Raw genomic sequence first — 23603 nt, forward strand, 5'->3', positions numbered from 1 at the left:
GTCTCTGTAGGACTGCCGAGGGCCATCCCATTTTACCTGCATGGTACGAAACACTCTCGACCTATGGGATTTTCAGGAAGAGAAACCAAGGTGATGCCGCTCATTCTAGAAAAAGTTTATAAATTATTGAAGACTTCAGGAACCATGGAAATTGGGCAGTAAAAGGATTGAGGGAGAGAAGGGAGAGATTCAAGTAGATGGTGACAACTAGAGATCTTCAGGAACCAAAGATAAGAGGTGGAAGAGTGATGACGTTAAACTTTCTAAAGGACAAGGAAACAAGGGTCTATTTTATCATTAGGAACAAGGTGAACACTAAAGTGTTATACAAGGAAATCCAGCTGGATGGGAAAAAAAATATTTAGGTCATTGCATTGGCTTGTGATCATCTGATGAGGCCATTGAGACTGGAGATGAATGACTAGCTGCCAGCCAGCATGAAACTCACTCCCCAGCAGAAAGTTTCAAAAGCAGAGTAACTCAGTTGGAAACTGGGTAGCTTTGGCTTAAACTATGTGTTCATATATTTAAAAACAAATAAACAACAACAACAACAAAAAAAAACTTCACCAAAATCATTCTAGACTTCAGAGGGAGATTAGAAAGGATATTTTGAGCTACTTTTACTTTGTGTGATTGTATAGACTGATCAGACTTAGAGATAATTACCTCAGTTTTATACCCACATAGCAGTAGAGGTGTGCAAGAAATACTTCTTACAGATTTTTATTTTTGTACCAGGGATTGAACCTACGGGCAATTAGGGGCAATGTACCCCTGAGCCACATCCGCAGCAGCCTTTATTTTATTTTTTTCTTTGTGGTCCTGGGGATTGAACCCAGGGCATTATGCATGTGAGGCAAGCACTCTACCAATTGAGCTATATCCCAGCCTCTTTATTTTGTTTTTAATATTACATTTTATTTTAGAGACAGGGTCTTATTGAATTGCTAAGGGCCTCACTAAGTTGCTGAAGCTGGCTTTGAACTCACAATCCTCCTGCCTCAGCCTCCTAAGCCACTGGGATTGCAGGCATGTGCCACTGCACCCAGCTACTTCTTACAAAAATTTTAACAGTAAAATAAGAACGAGTTAAGTAATAAACTAGGTATATTCATTCCTCAAGTTAAGTATAGCAGGTATGGATGCAACCAACATGAGCTGAAACTTTTGTTTAGTATAAAATCTTGGTTTTGGAAACCCTCTGACTGGTCCCAGGCCTACCTGGGGTGGTGCTCCTCTCCCAGGACACAGTAAGCTCGCCAGTATCAGGGTTGGCCTCCAGGTGCAAGTTTGTCGGTGGAGACAGTGCTATGCAAAAAGAAAATGTTAAATTAAACATGACAGCTCACACAAAGTACTTGGCCAGGGGAATGTTTCTTCCTCTTCTTTCTTTTCCCTTCTTCCCTCCCTCCCTTCCTTCCAGAATTGGTGAAATTATAGAAGTTATAGTATGAAAACATGGTGCACGATTATTTTGTACTACTAATGGAATTATTTCCATCTTTCCAGTTTGCAAATACTCTTGACACGGAAAGAACATATCTTATGCCCCAAAATACCTGGCATGAGTTGGATCCGCTCTTCCAAATTTCTAAATAGTAAGTCGGGATAAGATTTTTCCCCCATACTATTCTTATAAATAGTGCTATTGACAGATTTTAAAAAGTAGAACAGTTTGAAAAGCTAAAAGAAAAGAAAAAAGCACAAGAACTCTCCCTACGTGTCACCACTCTGTTGACAATCGGCTGTTCGACTTCTTTCCCATCTCTCAGGACTTGGACGCTGTAATCATATTCCACTCCTGGAGTCAAGCCAGACACGACAATGCTTCCTGAGTCTGAAGTCACTTCTCGTGGGGCCTCACCTCCCTGGCTTGGTCGCACACCCAGCTAGAGGGAGGAGAGCACATCAACACAAAGGACAAGCATTTCTGGTTAAATAATAGTTAAATTATAAACTAGATACATGTTGAGAGGTTGTGGTTAGACTTTACATATCATGGCTCCTCAGAAACACACAATGTACTTTCACTGGGGAGGCACTGGGGACGTGCCATACGTAGTTCTATTTCCAACCTCAGCTGGAAATTCCCTAGATTGGAGCCAGGGTAGAAGAGGTATCGTCCAAATGGCACTAAGGTGGTTTGTGATGGAAGGTTCCAGAGAAATGCCTGGAACCTTCTATTAAAAATGCTGATTTGCTTGATAAAGGACCTTCTGGTATAAACAGGGGGCTTTGGGCCACATGATATAGTTCACTTCTATTTTCTTTTGTGTGAGAGGAAATTCCCTAGGAACTCTATTAAATGAGTTTTTTACATCCAGTTCACTTTTCAGTTGCCATTTCAGGGCACCAGCCTCTGTAGCACCTCTTATTAAACACATACACACACACACAAAAAAAAAAATCCTCCTGTTGAAGACATTATGTTCACAGTTTCAGCTACAGGATATGTTACAAAAGAAGAATTAAAATAAATGTGCCCATAGTTTTAAATCCTTTCAAATTTCTATTTCAAAAACCCAGGTAACATTGTGTTATGAAATGGTGTTAGATCTCAGAGAAATCCTTCATATGCTACGCAGCATCTGAAAGCTAGATTGATGCCATTAAAGGAAATCCACAAGGTACATTGGCACACTTCAAAAAGGAGTCTCAATAAGTGGCCTAATCATCAATATGGCCATTACATACTCAAAAAGGAAATGACCTCTGGCTTATTTTAAAAACAATCCTGGGGGTTTAGTCTTAATTTCCAGTCTCGATGAATTATTTCTTCCTCCATTCTCTACATAAACAACAAAAGTAATTCTTTCAAGCATATTCATTTGTATTCATCATTTCCCTAATATCATTACTTTAAAGAACATGAATCCAGATATCTACAGGGGAGACCTCAATCTTAACCTCTATTAAAGAGATTTACCCATGGGGCTTTGAACAAGTCAAAAGGAAACTGATTGGATAAAAGTGTGATTTTTAAATGACTCCGAGTTTAATTGTTCTCCCCAAATTGGCTTTTGTGAACTGCTTGGCACCCATTTAGAACAACATATCAAATGGAGTTCTCCTACATTTTTCTTAAATGTAGTTCCCTGGGGGAAAGGATAGAGAAAATAAAAACAGCAACAACTAACAGGTCCATGCTAATGTTTTCCCCTTTGCAAAGCACACACACAACCTCAGTCCATCCTTGCAGCAACTGAACAAGGTAAGCAAGGGGATCCTCCAGGTGTGAACAGAGGCAGGTGACAACACCCAGGTCTCCTTTCCTGAACAGCTTCTATCTACTGCATGCAAAAACAGGACGGCTCTATCAAGCCTGCATTGCAAGAATTTAGGAACATCTGCAGTTTACCTTAAACCCAATCCTTGGAACAGGGATCCATGTGATCACAATGGTGGTCTCAGTGACCTCTGTGTTGAAAGGTGGAATGGAGCTCGATGGCTGCACTGTGAAATGAACCAACACATGTGTTCAACACCTTCAACTCGTAAATGATGGTAGAAAATGTAAAAAAACAAGTATCTTTATCTAGAACTTGAGTTTAATGAACCAGTAGATGGAGAAGGAGTTACTTCATCAGATGAGAAGAGAAGTGCTTCTCAATGATCAATGTGCCACACAAATAACCTGGTGAAAATCCAGGTGCTGATTCTGGAGGTCCAGCACGGGGTTGGGGAGCTAGCTTTTCAAACTGGCCAATGATGCCAACTCTGGTCTGTGAATCACACTTGAGTATAACAGGTGGCTAGACAACCTTTCAACTCCTTAGATTCTGTGATTTGTGGCTTTTCATTATTGTTGGGATTTGAGTTTGGTGACAATAAATTTTCTTATAACAGAATAAAGTCCCTTATAAAATATGTAATTGGTCACTGCAAACAGAGGATCATTTGGTTTCTTAAACATTAAGAGCAATGGTAAAATTACAGATGTGATCTAAAAATAGCTTTTTGATGGATTTTCCACAATGGTGACCAATATTTTTGGTTGCTTGGTTGCAGTAAGTGATGCCATATAAAAGTTAAAAAATTCTGAAATCATGGTTGTATTTTAATTGTAAAAATTCATCCTTTTAATATATGATTGTTCATTCATAAGAATTCTATAGAAGTTTAGTATCCTATCACTAGAATTAGAAATCATAACAAAGGTTTATTTTGCATCTTCTAGCATCCTAGCACCAGTTATTTCTCTTAGTGAAAAATATTCCTTAAAGCAAGGGATTAGACAAAGGGGAATGAAGGGAAGGGAGTGGGGATGGAAACAGGAAAGAAAGCAGAATGAATTGGACATAACTTTTCTATGTTCATATATGAATACCACCAGTGAAACTCCATATCCTGTACAACTTCAAAAACCGGAATCGAATTAGAAAAAGTTATACTCCATATGTGTATGTCAAAATACACTCTATATCATGTATACCTAAAAAGGACAAATTTTTAAAATGTCTTCAAAAAAGCGAGGAGGAGAAAGAGCATATGTACACAGTTAAGGCAGGCATTCCCAACAGCCTTGCAAATTCTTGTTATAAACTTAGATGAGGCTTTGGAAGCCAAGAAGTTTGAGTTGAGTGAATTAAGTTCAAGGGTTTGGAGCACATTAGTAGCCCTGGGTTATGCCTTCACAATTCCTTCCATTTTATGTCCCAATCAAACTCTGTTCTCACTGGGAAAAATAACTACTGAAAGCATTTATTCTAAATCATGAATGGCTAGTGAGACAAAGAGTTATCCTCCAGAATTACACCAACAGAGATTAAAAAGTCTTCAGACTCTAGTCTATGTAGCTCCAATCAAATATTTTTTTTTTCTTTCTATGCCATGTGGGAATTTAGACTCAACACTGCAATTCTTCCTGTTTTTCCCCCTCAGTCTGGATTTTAATGTCTTATTTCTTATTTTTATTTTTAAAATACTGTGTGGGAAAAAGTCAAATATCTGTGTGGGCCATTTTGCAGAGACTGCTATCATGGCTGAACTGAACTAAGGTTTAGTGAGCTATTTTGTTAAGTATATTATTCTGGTGGCATTTGGGGAAACGGGGGTGGGTGATCCTTGGTGCTCTCCAGCACCTCTGAAATCATACATCACGTGGCTGTGGCCCACTTTGCCAAAATACCAGGGCCAGCCGGGGGTCACCATTTTTAATGGCCCACAAGAAATAATTTAGAGAACAGTCAATTTCTTTTATTGAACATCTGTGAAAGCCACAACTTTTTCACAAATTACATTCTCTCCAACAGTCCTGGACTTTAGAACTGGGTATTTTCTATTGCTTGAGCTAGCCAGGGAAAATCTTCCCAAGTTTAAGATGATTCTCTCTGTCTGGGAAGACCATTACAGGAAAATCACCAAACCACAAACCCACAAACTGATGTCAAACAAAGGATGTGACTGTTAACTATGAGTTACAGATTCTGGAAGGTCTTGTTAGGTGAAGAACTGCCTGGCTGTTAAAGAAATAAAATATGCCCTATCAATAAAGGAGTGAGCCATATTTTCCCCAGAAACAGCTGCTTCTTCCCACTTTTCTCACATTTGCTCTTAAGAATTCAGCACAAGTTATAAAACTCAGGAAAGTTATTCCCAGAATTCAGCTTAGTAAGACAGTAAAAAAGCTACAGAAAGTTAAAAGTAATTTCAAAAACAGCAAGCTCTGCGGATGTTTACAGCCACAGGAGTGTTTGAGGTTCAAATGAAGTTGTATAACTCCTTGTTTACGTTGGTTTATTTAAATATAAGCTGGCCTGAGTGGTTCTCATTATCATTTCTTTCTCAATCAATCATCTCTTCACCAAATGTTTTTTGAAAGTATACTCTGCAATGTACTATGTTAACCTTTACATAATAAAAATTAATTTTGGTATTAGCATTTTAATTCAAATATAATTATATTTTAAGTAAATATATATATATATATATAAAACATATTCAAGAGAGCAAAAAATAGCATTTCCAATAAGTATATCAAAGTTCTCCCCCCCAAGAAAAGTTCCTGTACTGATCCCCTCACTCCACTTAATTATTGTTATCTTCACTAAAAATTCTCTTTCATTTCATAGACACTCTATCCAGCCAAAAAAGAAAAGTACATAAAATATGCCTCATGCTAATGAAAAAGACAACTATATAATTCTACATTTCAGTAAAAAAGGCTGTCTGCTGAAAGGAAACAGGTACTGGACTTTCCATTCTAACTCAGTGAAGGCCTTTCTTAAGAAATACAAAGACAATTTCACGAGAGCAGATTTTAGGCTCTCTCAGAACCAGATGACATAAAAGAGTGAAATTTTAAGGTGAACTTTCTTTCAAATTAAAAGCAAATGTCATTTGCCTGTGATTAACAATCATTTAGGAAAAAGCCTTCACTGGCCAGACACCAAATTTAAAAGGAAATAAGTTTTTGGTGAAGTATGGATTCCTATGGGGAAACATTTATAGAGAGTTTTCTTTGGGAAATAAATTCCAGAGTGATGTACAAACTAAGGGTTGTCTTGACTTTTTTTTTTTTGACTGCTTTTGAATGTCTATATTTTTAAATTAGTAAAAGAGGAAGATTTGTGGGAAGCTTTTGGGAAATTGAAAACTAGTACATAGTTGCAATATATGCTGAAAAAGTGCTTATGTTAGATGTTTTCATAATTCAAAATGTCAAGTTGAAAATAACAAATAATATTCTGCTAGCAATAAGGAGTCTCATAATTCTTTGTAATGTAAATGGAATGTACTTAGTGGAAATCAGTTTGTGAATAGAGGCCTTTATTGTGATGTGTATGTATAGAAGATTTAAGACCATTTCCTCTAAAATGTTGAGCAAAAGTAGAAACATGACCAAAAATTATTGTTAGAATCTTCACCCTCTGTGGAACTTCAAGAGTTTTTTAAGGAAAAGAAAAAAAATGAAAGAAAAGAAAGTTCGTTTTTGTGTCCTTTAAATACTTTAGAAGTATTTAATGCTTTGCAGTCAACAACACTTGGGAGAAATAATTTCCTCAGCTTCTTGCTCTATTGGTTGGTTTCTGCTCAGTCCCTAGATATTTTTGATTCTGCTTGTATGGCTATCATTTGATGCCCAATGTAATAAACTATAGTAGAGATGCTGATTTAGTTTGTCTTAACTATTTGGTAAATTTATTTTGTCCCATAGAATTCAATTTTTCTAATTGCAGGGTCATTATGCTACTCAAAGTGCTAGCCTAGGAGGAAATAAGGAACTTGTCAATGTATGCAAAAAAAAAAAAAAATTTTTTTTCTTTTTTTTTGAGCCACTATAGATCAAACCCAGGGCTTTGGGCATGCTAGGCATGTGTTTTGCTGATGCAGTCACATCACCAGCCCTCATAGAGAAGATCTTTCTTCAAAAATTGTATCAGCTAAATGAAATAGCATGCTGTTGAATTACATTCTGGCACAAGCTCCTTGTCTTTAGCAGATGAATAATAAACAATTTATAGCCCAGTAGCCAATCCGTAGAGCACATTTTTAGTAGCATTGCTTTAAATGATCTACTAAGTTTTTAAAGTTAACCTTTAAAAATGGAAGAACAGAGACTGCAAAAATACAGTAAAGAACCTATGATACGGCTGGGGATACAGCTCAGTTGGTAGAGTGCTTGTCTTACATGCACAAGGCCTTAGGTTCAATCCCCAGCACCATTAAAAAAAAAAAAAAAAGAACTAAATTTTGGCTTACATGTAGAGAAGACTCCAGTGGCTTTGGGGGTCTCTTGGTCGCCTTTGATACCTACGAGGGTGACAGTGTACTCAGACCCAGGCTGCAGGTTCCTCAGGGGGTACTTGGAGACAGAGGGCCCCACATTGTACTGCTTGGGCCGGCCTCCTCGGGTTAGGCCCACCGTCAGTCGGTACCCTGAGATCCGGGCCCGAGGTGGGGTCCAAGTTACCAGGACACTTGTGTCACTTTCATTGACAAATTGGAGGTTAGTGGGAGCATCCAGTTCTAGAAAAAAAAGATGAAACATGTCAAGAAATATTTAGATCAGTAATTATCTCATTGAAATCTTAAAGCTTGACCAAACAGTGTTGCGTTTCAACCAAACAGTGTTGCGTTTCTTCTACTTAAGGTAGAAACTAAAGGAAAAGTCAAAACTCTGGAGAAAATGAGCCTTTAAGAGGCAGAGCACTTTGTACAACTTTGCCTAAACACTGTGTCAGCCATGAGAAATCCTTGACCTTTTCCCTTTGAGGGTTATCCTTTGGAGAGTCTCATTTTCAGCAAGATCTCCCATCACACTCAGAAATTACAATTACATTAAAGCGATGGCATTTTCTTAAAAAAGCAAAACAAATACTTGTGAACCCCACAATTTGCTCAGAGCCAGAAAGGTTATGGGAAGAGAGATAAACTCAATAGAAAGGACAGCAAGACGGAAGTTCCCTATGGATCAAAGGAAGAGTTTATGCATTTATTAAATGAATAGTCCTTTGCTGGAGAAATAAATGTTATTTTCGCATGGTTCTGAGTAGACACTAATTATAGTCATTAGAACAGGCCCAGAACCTCAGATTCTCAGTAGGACATGGGTGACTTTGTACTATCTGAAAGAATCACATCCATTGTGGGTTTTCTTCTTGAGTATGACAACTAGCAGTTTCCCCTCAGAATTCTAGAACACATTTCAGATACAAGAAATCTTTAGAAGGTGGCTGGGTATAATTGAAAACAGGGAGTCCAGAATCAAAAAGTCAGATTTTAGAGCCAGTTCTATCTCTTCTTAGCTCTATGACCTTACAATTTGCAGAACTTCAAAAATGTTTAAGTTTCTTTCTGAATCCAGTAAAGATAATAATATTTTCCTTTATAAGATTAAAATGAAGATTAAATATGAGTAGAGTGCTTTGCTAGAACTGAGCAGACAACTCAGTATTCAAAATAGTAGACACTTATTCATTTCCACATTTTTTTTTTGCAGTGTTGAACATATTAGGTAAGTGCTCCACCACTGAGCTACATCCCTAACCCAACAACTACAATTCTTAAATTCTACTATAAAAATGTTAGTAGTTTACATTTTAACTTAGATCTAGATATATTTATTAAATAAAAAATGCACTCAAATTACTTAACCATGTTTCCATTAGCAAAGGAAATTAGGTTCTCTTAGTGCCATCCCCCTGAGTATTGGAAATGGATTACCATTTACCATCCACAGAGCTTATCTGAATTTTCATTCCAAGTTTAGTGAGCTTTACATTCAATACACAGTCTCCCTGTTGGGCATTTTTCTACTGCTAAGTGTAAACCCAGGAGGTTAATAGAACAGCAAGGTTGCACTTCCACATAGGTCAGATGTGAGGGTGGAGAAGCTGGGGGTGGGGCAGACACAGGTAGGAAGAGTACATACTGGTTGTCTGTTGTGCAATCAGAGGCTTGCTCTCCCTCCCCTGGTTCACGGCAAAGACCTTGAAGTAATAGGTGGCCCCGGGGGACAACCCCATGACTTCTGCAAAAGTGTTCCTGTTAATGGGCAGCCTCTGCCCGTGCTCCCCAGGCAAGTTGACAGGGATCACATCCACACGATAGCCGGTCACTGCACTGTCAGGGGGTGTCCACATGATGGTGACCTTCACGTCTGTCACTTCCACAAACTGCAGGTCTTTAGGAGGGGGAACTTTATCTAACAGACAAGAAACAGCAAGTCATTCACAATTCCAACTTTTTTTTTTTTTGTACTAGAAATTTAAGCCAGGGAAACTTTACCACTAAGCCACATCCCCAGCCCTTTTAATTTTTTATTTTGAGACAGGGTCTCACTATGTGGCTTAGGGCCTGGATAAGTTGCTGAGGCTGGCCTTGAACTTGAAATCCTGCCTCAGTCTCTCAGGTTGCTGGGATTACAGATGTGCACCACCATGGCCAGCTGAAAACTGTCTTTAAGGCCATTTTCCTGGACATGTTAGGCACTTCATGGAGCTACCCTCCAGAGCACTGCTAAATTTTGTCTCTTAACCAGATAATTGGCTTTTTTTGCATAGATTTTCATGGTTCAGTCATACTGCTTACATTATGAAATTTGAAGTTTTGTGTCTAAAATACATAGGTAAATGTATGAGTTTACAGCATAAGAGGTGTCAATTTGGAGAGAGAAGTTAAACATTTAAAAAATCCAGTTTAAGGTAACTGCCCAAAAGATAAGATGGTCTTATTTTACTGAACTATTTTATAATAATCCTAAGAGCAACAGATAAAATGACCCTAGGCTTCTGAGGAAAAAAATAAGAAAAATTGATGGTAAAATTGTTTTTTGACTAGAAGTGCCAACAGCTGATAAGCTCCCTTACTTATATTGTGGACACTTCAGCAGAATATCCTTAGTTTAAGATGATTTGGATGTAGGAACTACTGACAGAGAGAAAGCAACCCTCCCTCAGGGACTATCAGCCCTTGTCTTTGTACTCCAGTTCTCCCCAGGAGGCTAATGGAATGAACTGGATCCCAGGAGGTCTACCTGTTATCTAGCTGCCCCAGGGGAGAAGACACCAAGGGAGCATTACCTGACCGTGGGGTGCCCGTGGTTTCTTGCTGGATGAAGACAGGAGTACTCTCCTGGTTTTCTTCCACGGCATAGATGGTGATGTTGTACTGAACTCCAGGCTGCAAGTCACTGAGGGTGACAGAGTTGGCAGTCTCGGGGAGGTTGAGCTCGGTGCTACCGCCCTCTTCTGATGGTGCATAGACTATTCTGTACCCTGCAGGGTCAGGAGAAAAGTATGAAGTGCTGTTTTATAAAACGGAGGCTAAGAAAATCATGAATCCTCCCCTCTCTAGTCACCCTTACACCTTGCTTGATTAGTTAAGAATCAGCAAGATTCTTTTTGTTTCTTTCAATGCTACCACTTCTAATGACTATTCAGCACAAAGATAAAATAAGAAGAGCCATACAAACCTTTTTAATAATAAATATCATCCTTGAAGACACGAGATACTTAATAACTGTCAATTAGAAAAGCCAGTAGGTGGAAATCTTCATGCTAGGCTGATTTCTCTTCTTTGAGCTCTGGATTATGGAAGCAATTAATGAACCAGCCTGAACACAGAGCTCTCAAGCCCTGTGTGTGTCTTTGAGGAACCTCTATTATGAGGCTGAATAGGCAACTTAGCTCTTCTTTAAGAGTAAGCCTTAGTGTAAGGTTTTCAGAAATGCCACACCTCTACAGCCCTGGTAATGCTTGCTGTAATGGCCAATGAGCTGCCTTTGCAGGGGTGTGTGCATGAGTGTGTGTGTGTGTGTGTGTGTGTGTGTGTAAGGAGGTGGTAAAATGGAATGTTACACTGATCCACAGTCTGAATCTGCTCTTGCCATACTTAGCCATAAAGATTAACAAAGAAGCCAAAGAACAAGGCTAAGCCCACCTGTGATTGGTGCCTGGGGTCTGCTCCAGCGAACAACAATGGAGGTGTCATCAACTTGGCCCACAGTAGGGTCAGGAGGGGCGTCAGGAGCTAACAAAGAAAGGAAGGAGGAAGTGAGGCAGCTGGGCAACTTTGCTATAGCCCTGCTTTTACAAAAGGATTCCTTGAACACCACGTAGCACACAGGTACCTGTTGTCTGTGAGGTTGACAGAATCAAACTTTGCTCCCCGTCTTCGGCTATCTGATAGACATTTACAATGTACTTTCGGCCAGGAAGCAGGTCAGGGATGCTCACAGAAGTGGCCGTGCTCGGGAGTTCTTTGGAATAAAAAAGGAAAGGTCACTGATCAAAGCAAACCAATGCCTCCACAGCTGATCTAAGAAGAACTACACATCACAGGGGGGAAAAGACTAGAAGGAGATGTAGTAAAAGATAATCAGTGATTATTAATGTACCATGGGATATTTCTTCTTTCGTTTTTCCAAAATCTTCTCCTAAAGATGCATAGTTTTAATAATCCACCCCCAAATTTTTGAAAATAGCTCCCGTGTGGTTATAAGTCATAGTAGCAGCAATGGGCAGAAAGTGATGGGGGTTGGGGTGGGAGGGATATTCTTTTTCTTGACCTGGATGCTGGTCCCATGAATGAGTTCAACAAACTTTGTAAAAGATCTCTAACCATGGGAATCTGAAAAGCATAAGCAAAGGACCTGAGCACTCTTCAAAGCTACCATCATCAGAGGTAGTGCTCATATACAATCACTGCCATGAGAAAATAGTTTCTGTTGTGCAAACCTATGTCCAGGCAAATACTTGGTGCTCAGTGAAGCTCACATCAGGGACCAGGACAAAGTGTCGTTGCTCACAGGAACCCAGCCAGTTCTGTAAAGGGTCAGCCCCTCCCCGACTTATCAGAGGGGAGAGTGTTCAGACCAGGTATGATGCCCTGTCCCCAGGGGGTTTACCCATCACCCCTCCAAACCTGTCCTGAGACAACGTGTTTAGCTTACCCAGGTACCGTGGCTCAGCTCCCTCCTCACTCAGCTCATACACCACCCGGAATCCAGACAAAGTATCGGAAGCTGAGACCCATGAGACCACAAAGCTGCTGGCAGTGATTTCAGTCACAGATTCAGATGTGGCCACCACCGGTGACAAAGGTGTCGTCTCTCCTGTCACGGTGTTGCCTAGAGTGCCACAGAAAGGGGGAGAGCAGTCCTTGAGTTTTCTAGAATGTTCACCCTTCTTGTCTGAAGAATACTGTCATTTAAAAAATGGAGGTGCCATTCACGGAAGGAATTGAACTGAGAATGAAGCAGGTCCTGCAGGGAGCCCAATCTGGGATACCCAGGTGTAGACAGGAGGATGCTAGGTACGTACTAGTCCCTTTGGGGGTGCTGCTGCTGGTGGTGGTGAAGTCGAAGCGTGTCACTTCTCTGTGGCCATACTGCTGAAAACTGATGAGCTGCCCCTCATATATCACTCCTGGGGTCAGGCCTTTGATGACGTAGGAGTTTAAGTGACCAGGAATGGTAGCGTCTTTCCAACGGCCCACAGAATTTTTCTGAAAATTTAAATGAAATTTAAAAAAAAAAGAAAAAAATCACACAAGAGTTTGCAAGGATGCACATTCAGAGATGAATGAGGGTGAGCAATCTTCAAAGACAAATGAGGAGATTTTCAGCTCCACTCTGGAGGACGATCGTGGAAAACTGAATTCAGAACAGGGGCTAGTAGTAAAGTTTGTTGAAGTTAATAATTGTATTGTAAGTATTATTTATTGAGAGTTTGTAGCTCTGTGCTGTTTTGCTTGCTTTCTCTCACTGATCTTCACCTCCCTGCATCCTACTCAGTAGTGTTGGTATTACTGCATTCATTTTACAGGTGGAAAAACCAAGAGTTATGTGACAAGCTGGAGGTTATGAATTTGCAAGCGCTGAACACCTTTGCTTGGGCCAGAGCAATTACTTAATATTGGTGAATACAATTATGATATCCTAAATTTTCATCTTGCCCACTTTTTTCCCCATTTTTACAATAAGCAGAGATAGTTTCCTTTCTAAAATGGGAAATATGTTCTATCATCTTTTAAGTTGGTGGGATACAATTCAAGTCTCTTGTCCTGCGGAAGTGTCCAAAGGCACCATACTGTTTTTGCGATTCAGATTCTGGGGACAGCACAAACAAGATTCAACTGGTCTGGTTTTGTGACTCATTCTTGGATACAAATTATCCCATCAAAAGTGGTCAGCCAACTTTGGGCAAGACTATAGAAGAATGTAATTTCAGTTTATTTAATCTTTTGTTCCTGGTTTACATTTTCACATCCTGTTCAACTTCATTAATATGTCATAGATCACAAAGCTCACTGCAATAGAATGTGTGGAGAAGAAACACCCTAACTTCAAACAAATCGAAATCCTTTTAAGTATAAATATTCAAAGTAGTATGAGTATCAAAATACATTTTGTATCCCCAGTGATTTTTCTTTTTAATTGCCCAATCAACCAGTTCACAGATTTAATTCAAATGCTCAAGTGCCCATTTATATTTTGGGGATAAATGAAAGTGATCCTAGTATCCTTTGAACTTAAATTTTAACTCAAATACTCTGTGAAAAATTTTGAAATTAGTCATTAAAATTAGCTCCAAATTGGTAGTAAACTTGTATTCAATGGGAGCTTTTAAAATTAGCTATCAGAAGAAAAGATTAGAAAATATACTCATAAGGAAACAATCGAAAAGTTTTCATTTTAATAGACATTTTCTCCTGTATTTAAAGTACTGTTCCTCAAATCGTGTTATGAACTTAGAAGTTGTATTGGGGTAGGTTTGAGAGGGTAAGAAAAACTAAAGCTTAATGGACATTATCTTTCTTGGTATGGTTTCTTCAGTTTCTAGACGTTTAGAAAATCACAGGGCTCATTCTTTAAATAAACCAACTATCATCCCTCATCTGCACTTTCCTCTCATCCATCTCTTTCTCTTCTATCTAAATAACCTTAGGAGATAAAATTAATGCTTGAAACAATGAATCTTAGGCTGGAGATGTGGCTCTGTGGTAGAGCACTTGCCTGGCATGCAGGATGCCTGGGGTTTGATCCTCAGTACCACACATAAAACAAAACAAAAAACAAAAATATGGTTTAAAAAGTGAATCAAAAAAGAAAGGAATTAATTTACAGGACGGATCCCAATAAGTTCTTCCTTTAATAGAGTTGAAAGACATGCAAAAAAATTAGATTATCTTCCCACATTGGGCAAGATTAAGTTTATGCTATCATTTCTAATTCCTTGCAAAGATCATTTGTAACATAAATTTCTAAATTCTAAATACAAAAAAAAAAACAGTCAATTTGATTGACCACATATTCTCACTAAGAAAACATACTGATAGTTAATCAGATCTGTTGACTCAAAAGCTAGAAACAAACAAAAGAAACATATCAGAATTTGGTGAGGTCGGAATACTCAATATTCAGGGTTTCTGGATGGATACTCACAGGTCTCCACCTGAGAATGTACTTGGTGATGTGAGATGGTTCTGGTGCATTCCAATGGATGGGGTGAGAGTTGGGCTGACTGGGGGTCTCAGTGATAATTACTTGGACAGGACCAGATGTACCTAAAAAATTTAAAAGATGAGATTTGGTTATATAGAGTATTCACTCCAATTTAAAATTTAATGTTCATGGATGTCATCATTAAAAACAGATTGCTTATCAGTTAATATTACTATAATAAAAATGATCTGGGCTTGGTAAAGCCTTTTACCTCCTGACACTGGAAATCAATGCAACAAATTCTTTCTTAGATGATTATTATTGTTCTTCAAATGAGAAACACAAATGCTTACAACAAATAAAACTATTGTTTTTTTTAAATCTCCTTAATCTGTTTTCTTCTTTATTTTCAAAGGAAAATTGTGAAACAATTGTGAAATTGCTTTAACACAGACAATGTAATTCAGAATACAAACTTCATTTACTGATTATATTGTTTCCTTTAAAGAAAATTCTAATTTGTGAAAGTTTCATTACCAATGACTCTGCTATCTGAGAAGAAAACAACATTCCAAAGGCCATATGACATGATGTAAAACAAACACATTTCTAAATGGTGCCGAATCTTAGGCAAATAGACAAAGGTAATAATTAAAAACCCAGTTTTATTTCTCATCAGCCTAAGCATTCTGTCAGTTTGAAAAAAGAAATCTAGTTTTATTTCTATTCAAAAAGTATACTCTAAAATCACACCACTGGTCAAATTATTAAAAGATCAAAAAAATTTTTTCAAAAAGAGTTAACAACTAAAATGACATTATGAAGTGCATAATAAATTCAATGTTTCCACATCTTGGTATGTGTGACTGTTATGGACTTGGTTCTTTTGTTTAAGGAAAAGGAAAAATAAGGAAAGAGAATCAATTTGTTAATACAATAGACTCCACTTAGGATAAAACAAAACAGTCCTGAAATATTTAGGTTTATAGAACAGAAAACTATCTTTCTCTTAAACACTGTATTCTCTATAATGTCAGCCAATGTTCAATTTTCTAGGAATAAAAAAAAGTTCTTTGTAATCAATAACCTTTCCAAGAATTTTGTATGTTTAATAAAGCACTTCACCAGATTATTCACAGATTTAAGTTTCCTGAAAGGTCTCAGGGAAAAGTATATTTATTTTCGAATATATATATATTTAGTATCTTAGCCATTAAATTATCTTTGAAAACAAAGTCTTCTCTAGCAGAATAATTATCTAACTTGTAAATCTAGGTATACTTAAAAGTCCTAGAATAATACACTGACTCTCAAAAATTCAAAGTTGGTTGGAGATCCAAATATTCTTTGAATCTTAATTTCATTGAGGGTACATATTTCCAGGCCACATGGCTATCAAAGTTCATATATAAAATTCACAGTTTTCCATTCTAAAGTGACACATATTTCACAGAACATGCAGGATGTTTGTTTTAATCAATTGGCAAAAGTTACATGACCCTCTTTGAGACATCCCTCTGTTCATGGAGATTCTCACAAATATGAATATGTTTTTAAAGATAAATATTTAAGAAAAGTTTTAGAGATGTGACTATTTAAAGTACTTTCATATAAGTCAGTAAATAGAGGAATATCAGATCCTTAAGTTATTTATGATCATTGGCATTAGGTTGTATAAATATTGATCCTTGAAAGAAATCCTACCACAAACTCTTCAGGAAAAGAGACACCTGGTATACATTTTATTTAGGGTGTCAATCATGACTTTGAGGCGGGGGGAAGTTTATGAAGAATGAACATCTATGAAGATAGTTTTTAAAAGACAATACAAGTCACCTTGAAGAATAATTATACTGCCATGTCCACGAGGAGGAGGATGACAAAGGGGAATGAAGGGATATGGGAAAAAGTTACCATGATGGTTTGATCCTAGCCAAAGAGAAGCACACTAGAGTCGCCCCTTTTCCTTCGCTGTTCTGAAATTCTAGGTTTTAATGTTGAGGCTTATGCCGTGGCACACCTTTAATGGAACTGCACTGAATAACAAATGGAGACTTAGCATATTTTTGCCCAAGAAGCAAAGAAACTGTGTCAGTTATTTGTGAAGTCAATTAAATTCCTTTTAATCACCACACTCTACTTTATACTACATACAATCCAGACACCATTGACAATATTTAAATTTTTGACCTTTATTTATTCATTTTTTATTTTTTTGGTGATGCTGGATTGAATCCAGGGACTCCCAAGTACTAATAAGCAAGGTCTCTACCAATGAGCTACATCACCAGCCCTTTTTAAATTTTATTTTGAAACAAGGCCTCACAAAATTTCCCAGACTGGCCTTGAACTTGAGATTCTCCTGCCTCACCCTTTACAGTAGCTAGGATTACAGTGTGCACAGTCACGCTGGATTTGCTCATTCTTTTAATATTGGCTGGTTGGTAGAAATTCTCCAATTAACCTCTCTGGCATATAGTAGCAATATACTACCAATAATTCACCACCAAAATCTTTACTCCCTTTCTTCTTTAGTATGATCAAACAAACAATAAAGTAGTTAAGATAGACACCAGGTCTACCCTTATAAAAACAGCTTAAAATAAGGTCAAAATGATTAATTTCCAGTAACGGTGACCCTGTAGAAGTTAAACATTCATGATTTTTAGACTCAGTCACTTTTCCCTCTGTTTAATTTGCTAAGCTCTGTGTTCTCCTAGTTGCTTATTAACAAACCAAAAGCCACGTATCTTTTGCTAGTTTGAACAACTCTAACAAGTCCTCTGTAGGAGGAACAAACAGAACAGGGCTCAGAGACTATCTGTTGGCAATCTGTTGTCCCTTTATTCTTTCCACATTCTTAGAGCACCACATGCTTCACATGAGCCATTGAGCAAAGAGACAAACACCTAAGAATGAGGCTGAGCCCCTTTCCCCAGGTCTCCCCTGCGCAATGGACACCTGGCCCTCCTCTTTTTCAGATAACAGGAACAAAGGCATCAGGTAAAACTACAACCGAAAGATTCCTTCCCACCCCAATTACATCTCTAACAGATCCACCTAAATGCAAGCAAGCAGCTGTGTGGACAGATTTATTAAAAAAAAAAAAAAATAGAGGAAAGATTTCTGTAAATCACTCCGGAGAAAATAGTTTCCAACAATTGCCACATCAGTTTCAATAATGGTAAACATAAAAACAGGAATATTTCTTTACAAGGTTCTATCCTCTGGTTGCATCATTTAAAACAAACCCAATGCATATTTTTCTGAACCTATAGTGCTTTTGTAATCAGATGTAAAACTATATTAAATTTTTTTTTTACTTTTTTTTTTTGATAAAAAAAAAAAAAGAATTGAACCAAGAGGTTCTTAACCACAGGGTCATATCCCCAGCCCTTTTTTATTTTTTAGTTTGAAACAAGGTCTCACTAAATTGCGGAGGCTGCTTTGAATTTGAAATCCTCCTGCCTCAGCCTCCTGATCCACTGGGATTACAGACGTGTGCCACAGTGCCTAGCTAAATTTAAAAAAAAAAAAAAAAAAAATTAAGGTGATTCTTTAGCCTAAATCTACCAAGAAACACAACTTAAAGGGCAGGTGGGTCTGTGCCCTGAGCATATGCAGTCACCTTCTCCAGACCTGATAATGTCTAAGGATTGGCAAGAGCTAAATCTCCCAGGGTCATAGAAAGGATGCAATGGTGACTGTTATTTAAGATCACAAACTGTCAGATTATTAGTGTGGAAGGAATTTTAAAGGTAATTAGCTACAATCCCCCCAGTTTACAGATGTGCAAATGGGGAACAGAAGCTTGACTGCTATCCCTTTGGCAACACATAGGGTTTAGACCCAAGGTTTGGCTAATGCTGCCTTTGGCCAAATGGCTCTCATAGCTCATTCCCTGTGTGAGAGACTCTGTTATCACATTCCAGAGAAAGGAAATTAATTTAATTTTAACTTCTGTCATATACAGATTCTGACACCCCTAAAATCTTTTTCTTTCTGTTTGTGGGCCATATTCTCTCTAAAATTAATAGAGATTTAGGAGATTTTATACCTCAGTCGTTGCTCACAAAACTGAGGCTGAATAAGTAGACTTCCATAATTGAATGTTTTATGATAATCACTCAGCAAATTTAAAAAATTTTAAGTTTCCCCCAAATGAATTCATAACACCTACAGCCAGGCATCATGTCTTTGTATCCTGAAAAAACCCAGCAACAACATTTGAGGGTGTTTGAACTGTGTAGGCAAAGATGACCAAGTTACTCAACTCTTGGCCCAGGATACTGTGTTCTACATTTTAACTGATCAAACAAATGAAAGCTTTACACCAAGAGGGCCTAGGTGACATGGGGAGCGAACACATGCCCCGTGTTGCACTTCATCCCCTCTCGAGGCAACTGAGTCTCTGTCAAGAACCAGGATAGAAAGCCCCAAACCCCCAGCAGCACTCACTCCATGGTTTCTATTTCCATGTATGGGTGGGGTGTGAAGATAAAATGAGTCAGTGTTGTAACCTAGAGGAGCGTTCTACTATATAAAAAAGAAAATTACATAGATATGCCTGTTCAGAGCCTTCGTACCTTTCACTGGATAGATTGGGTGTGGGAGGAAGGAAAATCATTTTATTCAAAAATTTAATCCAGTTTTAGACAATGATACGAGAAATGGATGGAAAAGAGAGAAGCCCGCGCCTTGGGCCTCAGAGTATGATGAGCACTAGTGCTGCCTGCGGTTATAACCACTGACAGTTCCCACTGACAGTTACAGAGCTGCTTACCTGGATAGGCCTGCAAGGGCTGGCAGTGCCACTCCCCAATGCCACGGCCATAGCAGTAGCACTGGTACCTGATACCATGCACATGTTTCTCCCATGAGTCTCCAATTTGATAAAATGTCCGAGTTTCTGAATCCTGGCACTGATCTAGAATATATGCAAGGAAAAGATAAACAGCCTTGAAGATTTAAGTCTACCAAGTAAATTTCAGGGTGCTAGAGCATGCATTCTTGGAAAGTTGAATAAAAATGTCCAACTCTCCTTATAATTATATGCAGTTAAAAAACACTTTGTTCACATTCTTTGCCTTACAGGATGATTAGTTTAAGAAATATCCATTGGAAGGAATATTTAGTTTTCTAAAAATGGATATGTTTCTGAGTAAAAATGAAAAGAATAAGATCAGTATTAGTCTGAGCATTAATTTTTTTAAAATTACATATTTTATTTTAATGATATCAGTGTAACTGGCTTGCCATTTGAATAGCTAGGAAAAATTTGCAATAATTTCACATTGTATACTTCCTTAAAATCTGGGGGAACTAGATTTTAACTACGAGTACCCACTGAGCAGCTTCTAAGAAAACCTTCTAGGATCCTTCCCAGCTTGGTCAATCTTAGTTTGTTTTTGTAGTGAGCAACTTGCTTCTTTCAGTAAAGAAGTATTAATGAATTACCCTAAACTTTGGAGCACTAGGAACACAGCTCTTTTAAGATCCAACCTTTCCTCTTTGCTCAGTGCTACTTTAAAGGGAAGCCAAAAAATGGAGTGTTCTAGAAGGAGGTAGCGCTGGCACACTTCTTTGCCCATTTTAATGCACATTCAGCAAATAAAAGTGACTTTTCCTAACATGAGTCAGAACTAAAGAACTAAATTTATTGAATTAAAACAGATGATTACCACTATTGAGAAGACTTTGCAAAGCTCTGTAAACAGCTGGGCAAACTCTGGATCAACTTCCGTCATGTAGCATTGAATAGCTTTCCATATCTAAAACTGACCGGCCCTGCTTCATACCCAAAACCATCCCAGGAGCAGGGCTACTCACCAATGGGATCACACTGCCATCGGCCTCGGCCCTGACCAAAGCAGGTACAGTTCAGCATGTGTCCCTCTTCATGTCGCTTGTGGAATGTGTCATTCACGTTGTAAGTGATGTCATCAACAATGCACTGATCTGTTTAGAGAAGAGTTAGATGGGTGAGGAACTTTCAAAATATCACTGACAAAATAAAATGAATTAAACTTTTCAAAGCATATTCCCCAGTCTTGATTATTAACAGATTGCATGAGAAGAACTTTCTACTGGTATAGAATATTCTAACTTTTTTTCAAAGCTTAGTCAGTATTACAATTTTTGCCCTCCCCCAATTTTCTCTTATAGACATAAATGTTCAAGTTTACAGCATGTACAACTAAAGCTAATTTTTAAACAAATACATGTCTTAGTTTCTGAAAAGAAACTTGGGGGCTGGGGATGTGGCTCAAGCGGTAGCGCGCTCGCCTGGCATGCGTGCGGCCCGGGTTCGATCCTCAGCACCACATACAAACAAAGATGTTGTGTCCGCCGAGAACTAAAAAATAAATATTAAAAATTCTCTCTCTCTCTCTCTCTCTCTCTCTCTCTCTCCTCTCTCACTCTCTCTTAAAAAAAAAAAAGAAACTTGCTCAGGTGATAATTTTCTTTAAATCTCTGCTTGCCATAAGAAGATGATTTAACATAATATTTAGAACACAGCACAGTGTTGTGATCTGGTCTCTGGAATGGGGAGAAGGGAGGAGACATTGGATTAGGGAAATAAAATTACATCAATGCATCTTTGTAAAGTTAAATTAAATCAACTCTGTGTCTCACTCCATGAGAGATCCTGAGAAAATCACTTTGCTTCTTTGGGTCTCAGCATCTGCATTTGTAAAAGGAGGACTTGGTTTGCACACCATACTAAGTAAGTAAGGCTCCTTTTGGCTCTGCCATATCATATGCAATTACTATTATTCCTGGATTGTGTATCCATTCAACACCACAAAAGGAATAAGCTCAAGCCAATATCTACTCACTGGCTACTATTATGACTATTTATCAGCTCAGAGTTCTACCTAAATATTACTTTTCAAATCAAAGAAGTGGAAAACTGAAAGTCTGAATGAATCAACACCTCCTCATATTGAATCTTTGGGTTCAAAGCGGGGAAAGTAATCTGAACAAAGGAAATGAATCACTCCACGTATTCTTAAATTCTTCTTAAACTCAAATCTACAAGAGTCTGATTTTAGAATGGCAGTGTTTGTTCTTTGTAGAAATAATTCAATCTCTTTTAGACACAAATGCTGTGGTATCATGTAAAGTTCGGAGGATCAAATGTGTTCTTGCTTTGGCTCAGCCTAAGTTCTTCCATCCTTGGAATGCTTCAGAGCCTTAGAATTACTGTGCCGGATCTTCCCAGTTCATGAACCGCACAGGCATTTTGATTTCAAAGTTAGAGCCAGGCCCAAGCCCAGTCTGACTCTACTGGGTTTTATCTTCTTGGGGGAGGTCTAGAGAGTTGCTGCATGTCCTCTATTCTGAGCTGATATCACCCAATGTACCTCTTTCAAGAATCAATTTTCGGCAGGGTACATGGTGCACACCTATAATCCCAGAAGTTCAGGAGGCTGAGACAGGAGGATCACAAGTTCAATGCTAGCCTCAGCAAAATTGAGGTGCTAAGGAACTCAGTGAGAACCTATCTCTAAATAAAATACAAAATAGGACTGAGGATGTGGCTCAGTGATTGAGTGACCCTGAGTTCAATCCCTGGTATCCCCCTGCCAAAATAGAATCAATTTTCCCCTCCTCTGTCCTTCAGTGCCACAGGGCAAATGTTCACAGACATTCCACTTTACTGTGCTTTTTCTCATTGCTACTGAGACAAAGAAAGAGAAATATTAAAAATGGAAAAATAACAAAGATCATAGGTTTCTATAAAGTTTTTCCAAAATCTTCCTAAAATCTGTTCACTGTGATAATGTCCCATCAAATGTAATAAATAGAAATCTCTTGGAGAAAAGAAAAGAATCATCATGCCAGCTTTTCCTAACTGGCTGCCCCCCAAAATGAACTTCTTCAGCATAGCAGACTGACTAATGGAGTGGCATTGGGGGATTCTTCTTCTGCTTTAGGTAAAGTACAAGTTTTCACATTAAAGTCTCTCTGTGTACCCTTTCTTCTCTCGAATTCTTTGGTTAATAAGGCAACATACCTCGGAGCTTGGAGTAGGCGACACATGTCCATTCTCCACGGCCATTCCCAATACACGTGCACCTCATCATGTGGCCCATATCATGCTGCTTATCCCACTGGTCTCCAATGCGATACATGACTCCTTCGTTGGTTGTGCAGATTTCCTCATGGGCTGTTTTGAAATGGAGAAGCAATGCATTTGATAAACAATCACAGGGTTAAGGCAGGTGTGCAAACACCATTATCAGTCCAGTCTAGACTTCCTAAGAATTCTCACTTGGAAAGACTTGTGTGCCTCAAAAATACCTACAGCTGTAAGGCAGAGGCAGAGTGATCTGAGCTCTGGAGAGAGGAAGCATCATCCAAAGGGAAAGTGTGGTTTTTTGTTCGCTTGTTTTTTTTTTATTTTTAATTTATTATTGTTGGCCTATTAAAATATATATAATAGTGGGATTCACGATACCATATTCATACATGCACAGAATACAATTTGGTCCCTTGGTGGGGATTGTTAAAATAAGGTGATACCTGAATGTTCACTCATCTACCAGGCTTTAGGTAGAAGCCTGGATTGAGTACTGCTTTTAATTTTCCTATTTCCAGTTTATTCTAGTTCAAAGGAAAACTGTGTTTGGGTGTTGAATTGTAAGCAAACGTGAGTTTTCCTTTTAAACTCAATATGATCTTTTGTTGCAAAGAAAGCAATAAATGC

At 38.3% G+C, this 23603-nt stretch overlaps 1 protein-coding gene across 10 annotated transcripts in view; it reads right to left on the reverse strand.

The window, feature by feature from the left end:
* Fn1 (fibronectin 1) overlaps window positions 1-23603 on the reverse strand; it is a 64884-nt gene that overhangs the window by 28727 nt on the left and 12554 nt on the right. For all 10 annotated transcript variants that reach the window (XM_026402345.2, XM_077803499.1, XM_077803510.1 and 7 more), the window contains exons 10-23: window positions 22911-23063; window positions 20720-20848; window positions 19674-19817; window positions 14891-15012; window positions 12768-12951; window positions 12398-12574; window positions 11576-11704; window positions 11386-11475; window positions 10527-10721; window positions 9377-9649; window positions 7705-7971; window positions 3362-3456; window positions 1724-1892; window positions 1225-1311 (exon numbers count right to left, since the gene is read on the reverse strand). In XM_026402345.2, the coding sequence (XP_026258130.2) occupies window positions 1225-1311; window positions 1724-1892; window positions 3362-3456; window positions 7705-7971; window positions 9377-9649; window positions 10527-10721; window positions 11386-11475; window positions 11576-11704; window positions 12398-12574; window positions 12768-12951; window positions 14891-15012; window positions 19674-19817; window positions 20720-20848; window positions 22911-23063 (2214 nt within the window). The remainder of the gene's footprint in view (window positions 1-1224; window positions 1312-1723; window positions 1893-3361; window positions 3457-7704; window positions 7972-9376; window positions 9650-10526; window positions 10722-11385; window positions 11476-11575; window positions 11705-12397; window positions 12575-12767; window positions 12952-14890; window positions 15013-19673; window positions 19818-20719; window positions 20849-22910; window positions 23064-23603) is intronic.

Source organism: Urocitellus parryii, chromosome 1 (assembly GCF_045843805.1).
Source record: "Urocitellus parryii isolate mUroPar1 chromosome 1, mUroPar1.hap1, whole genome shotgun sequence".
NCBI classification, from domain to species: domain Eukaryota; kingdom Metazoa; phylum Chordata; class Mammalia; order Rodentia; family Sciuridae; genus Urocitellus; species Urocitellus parryii.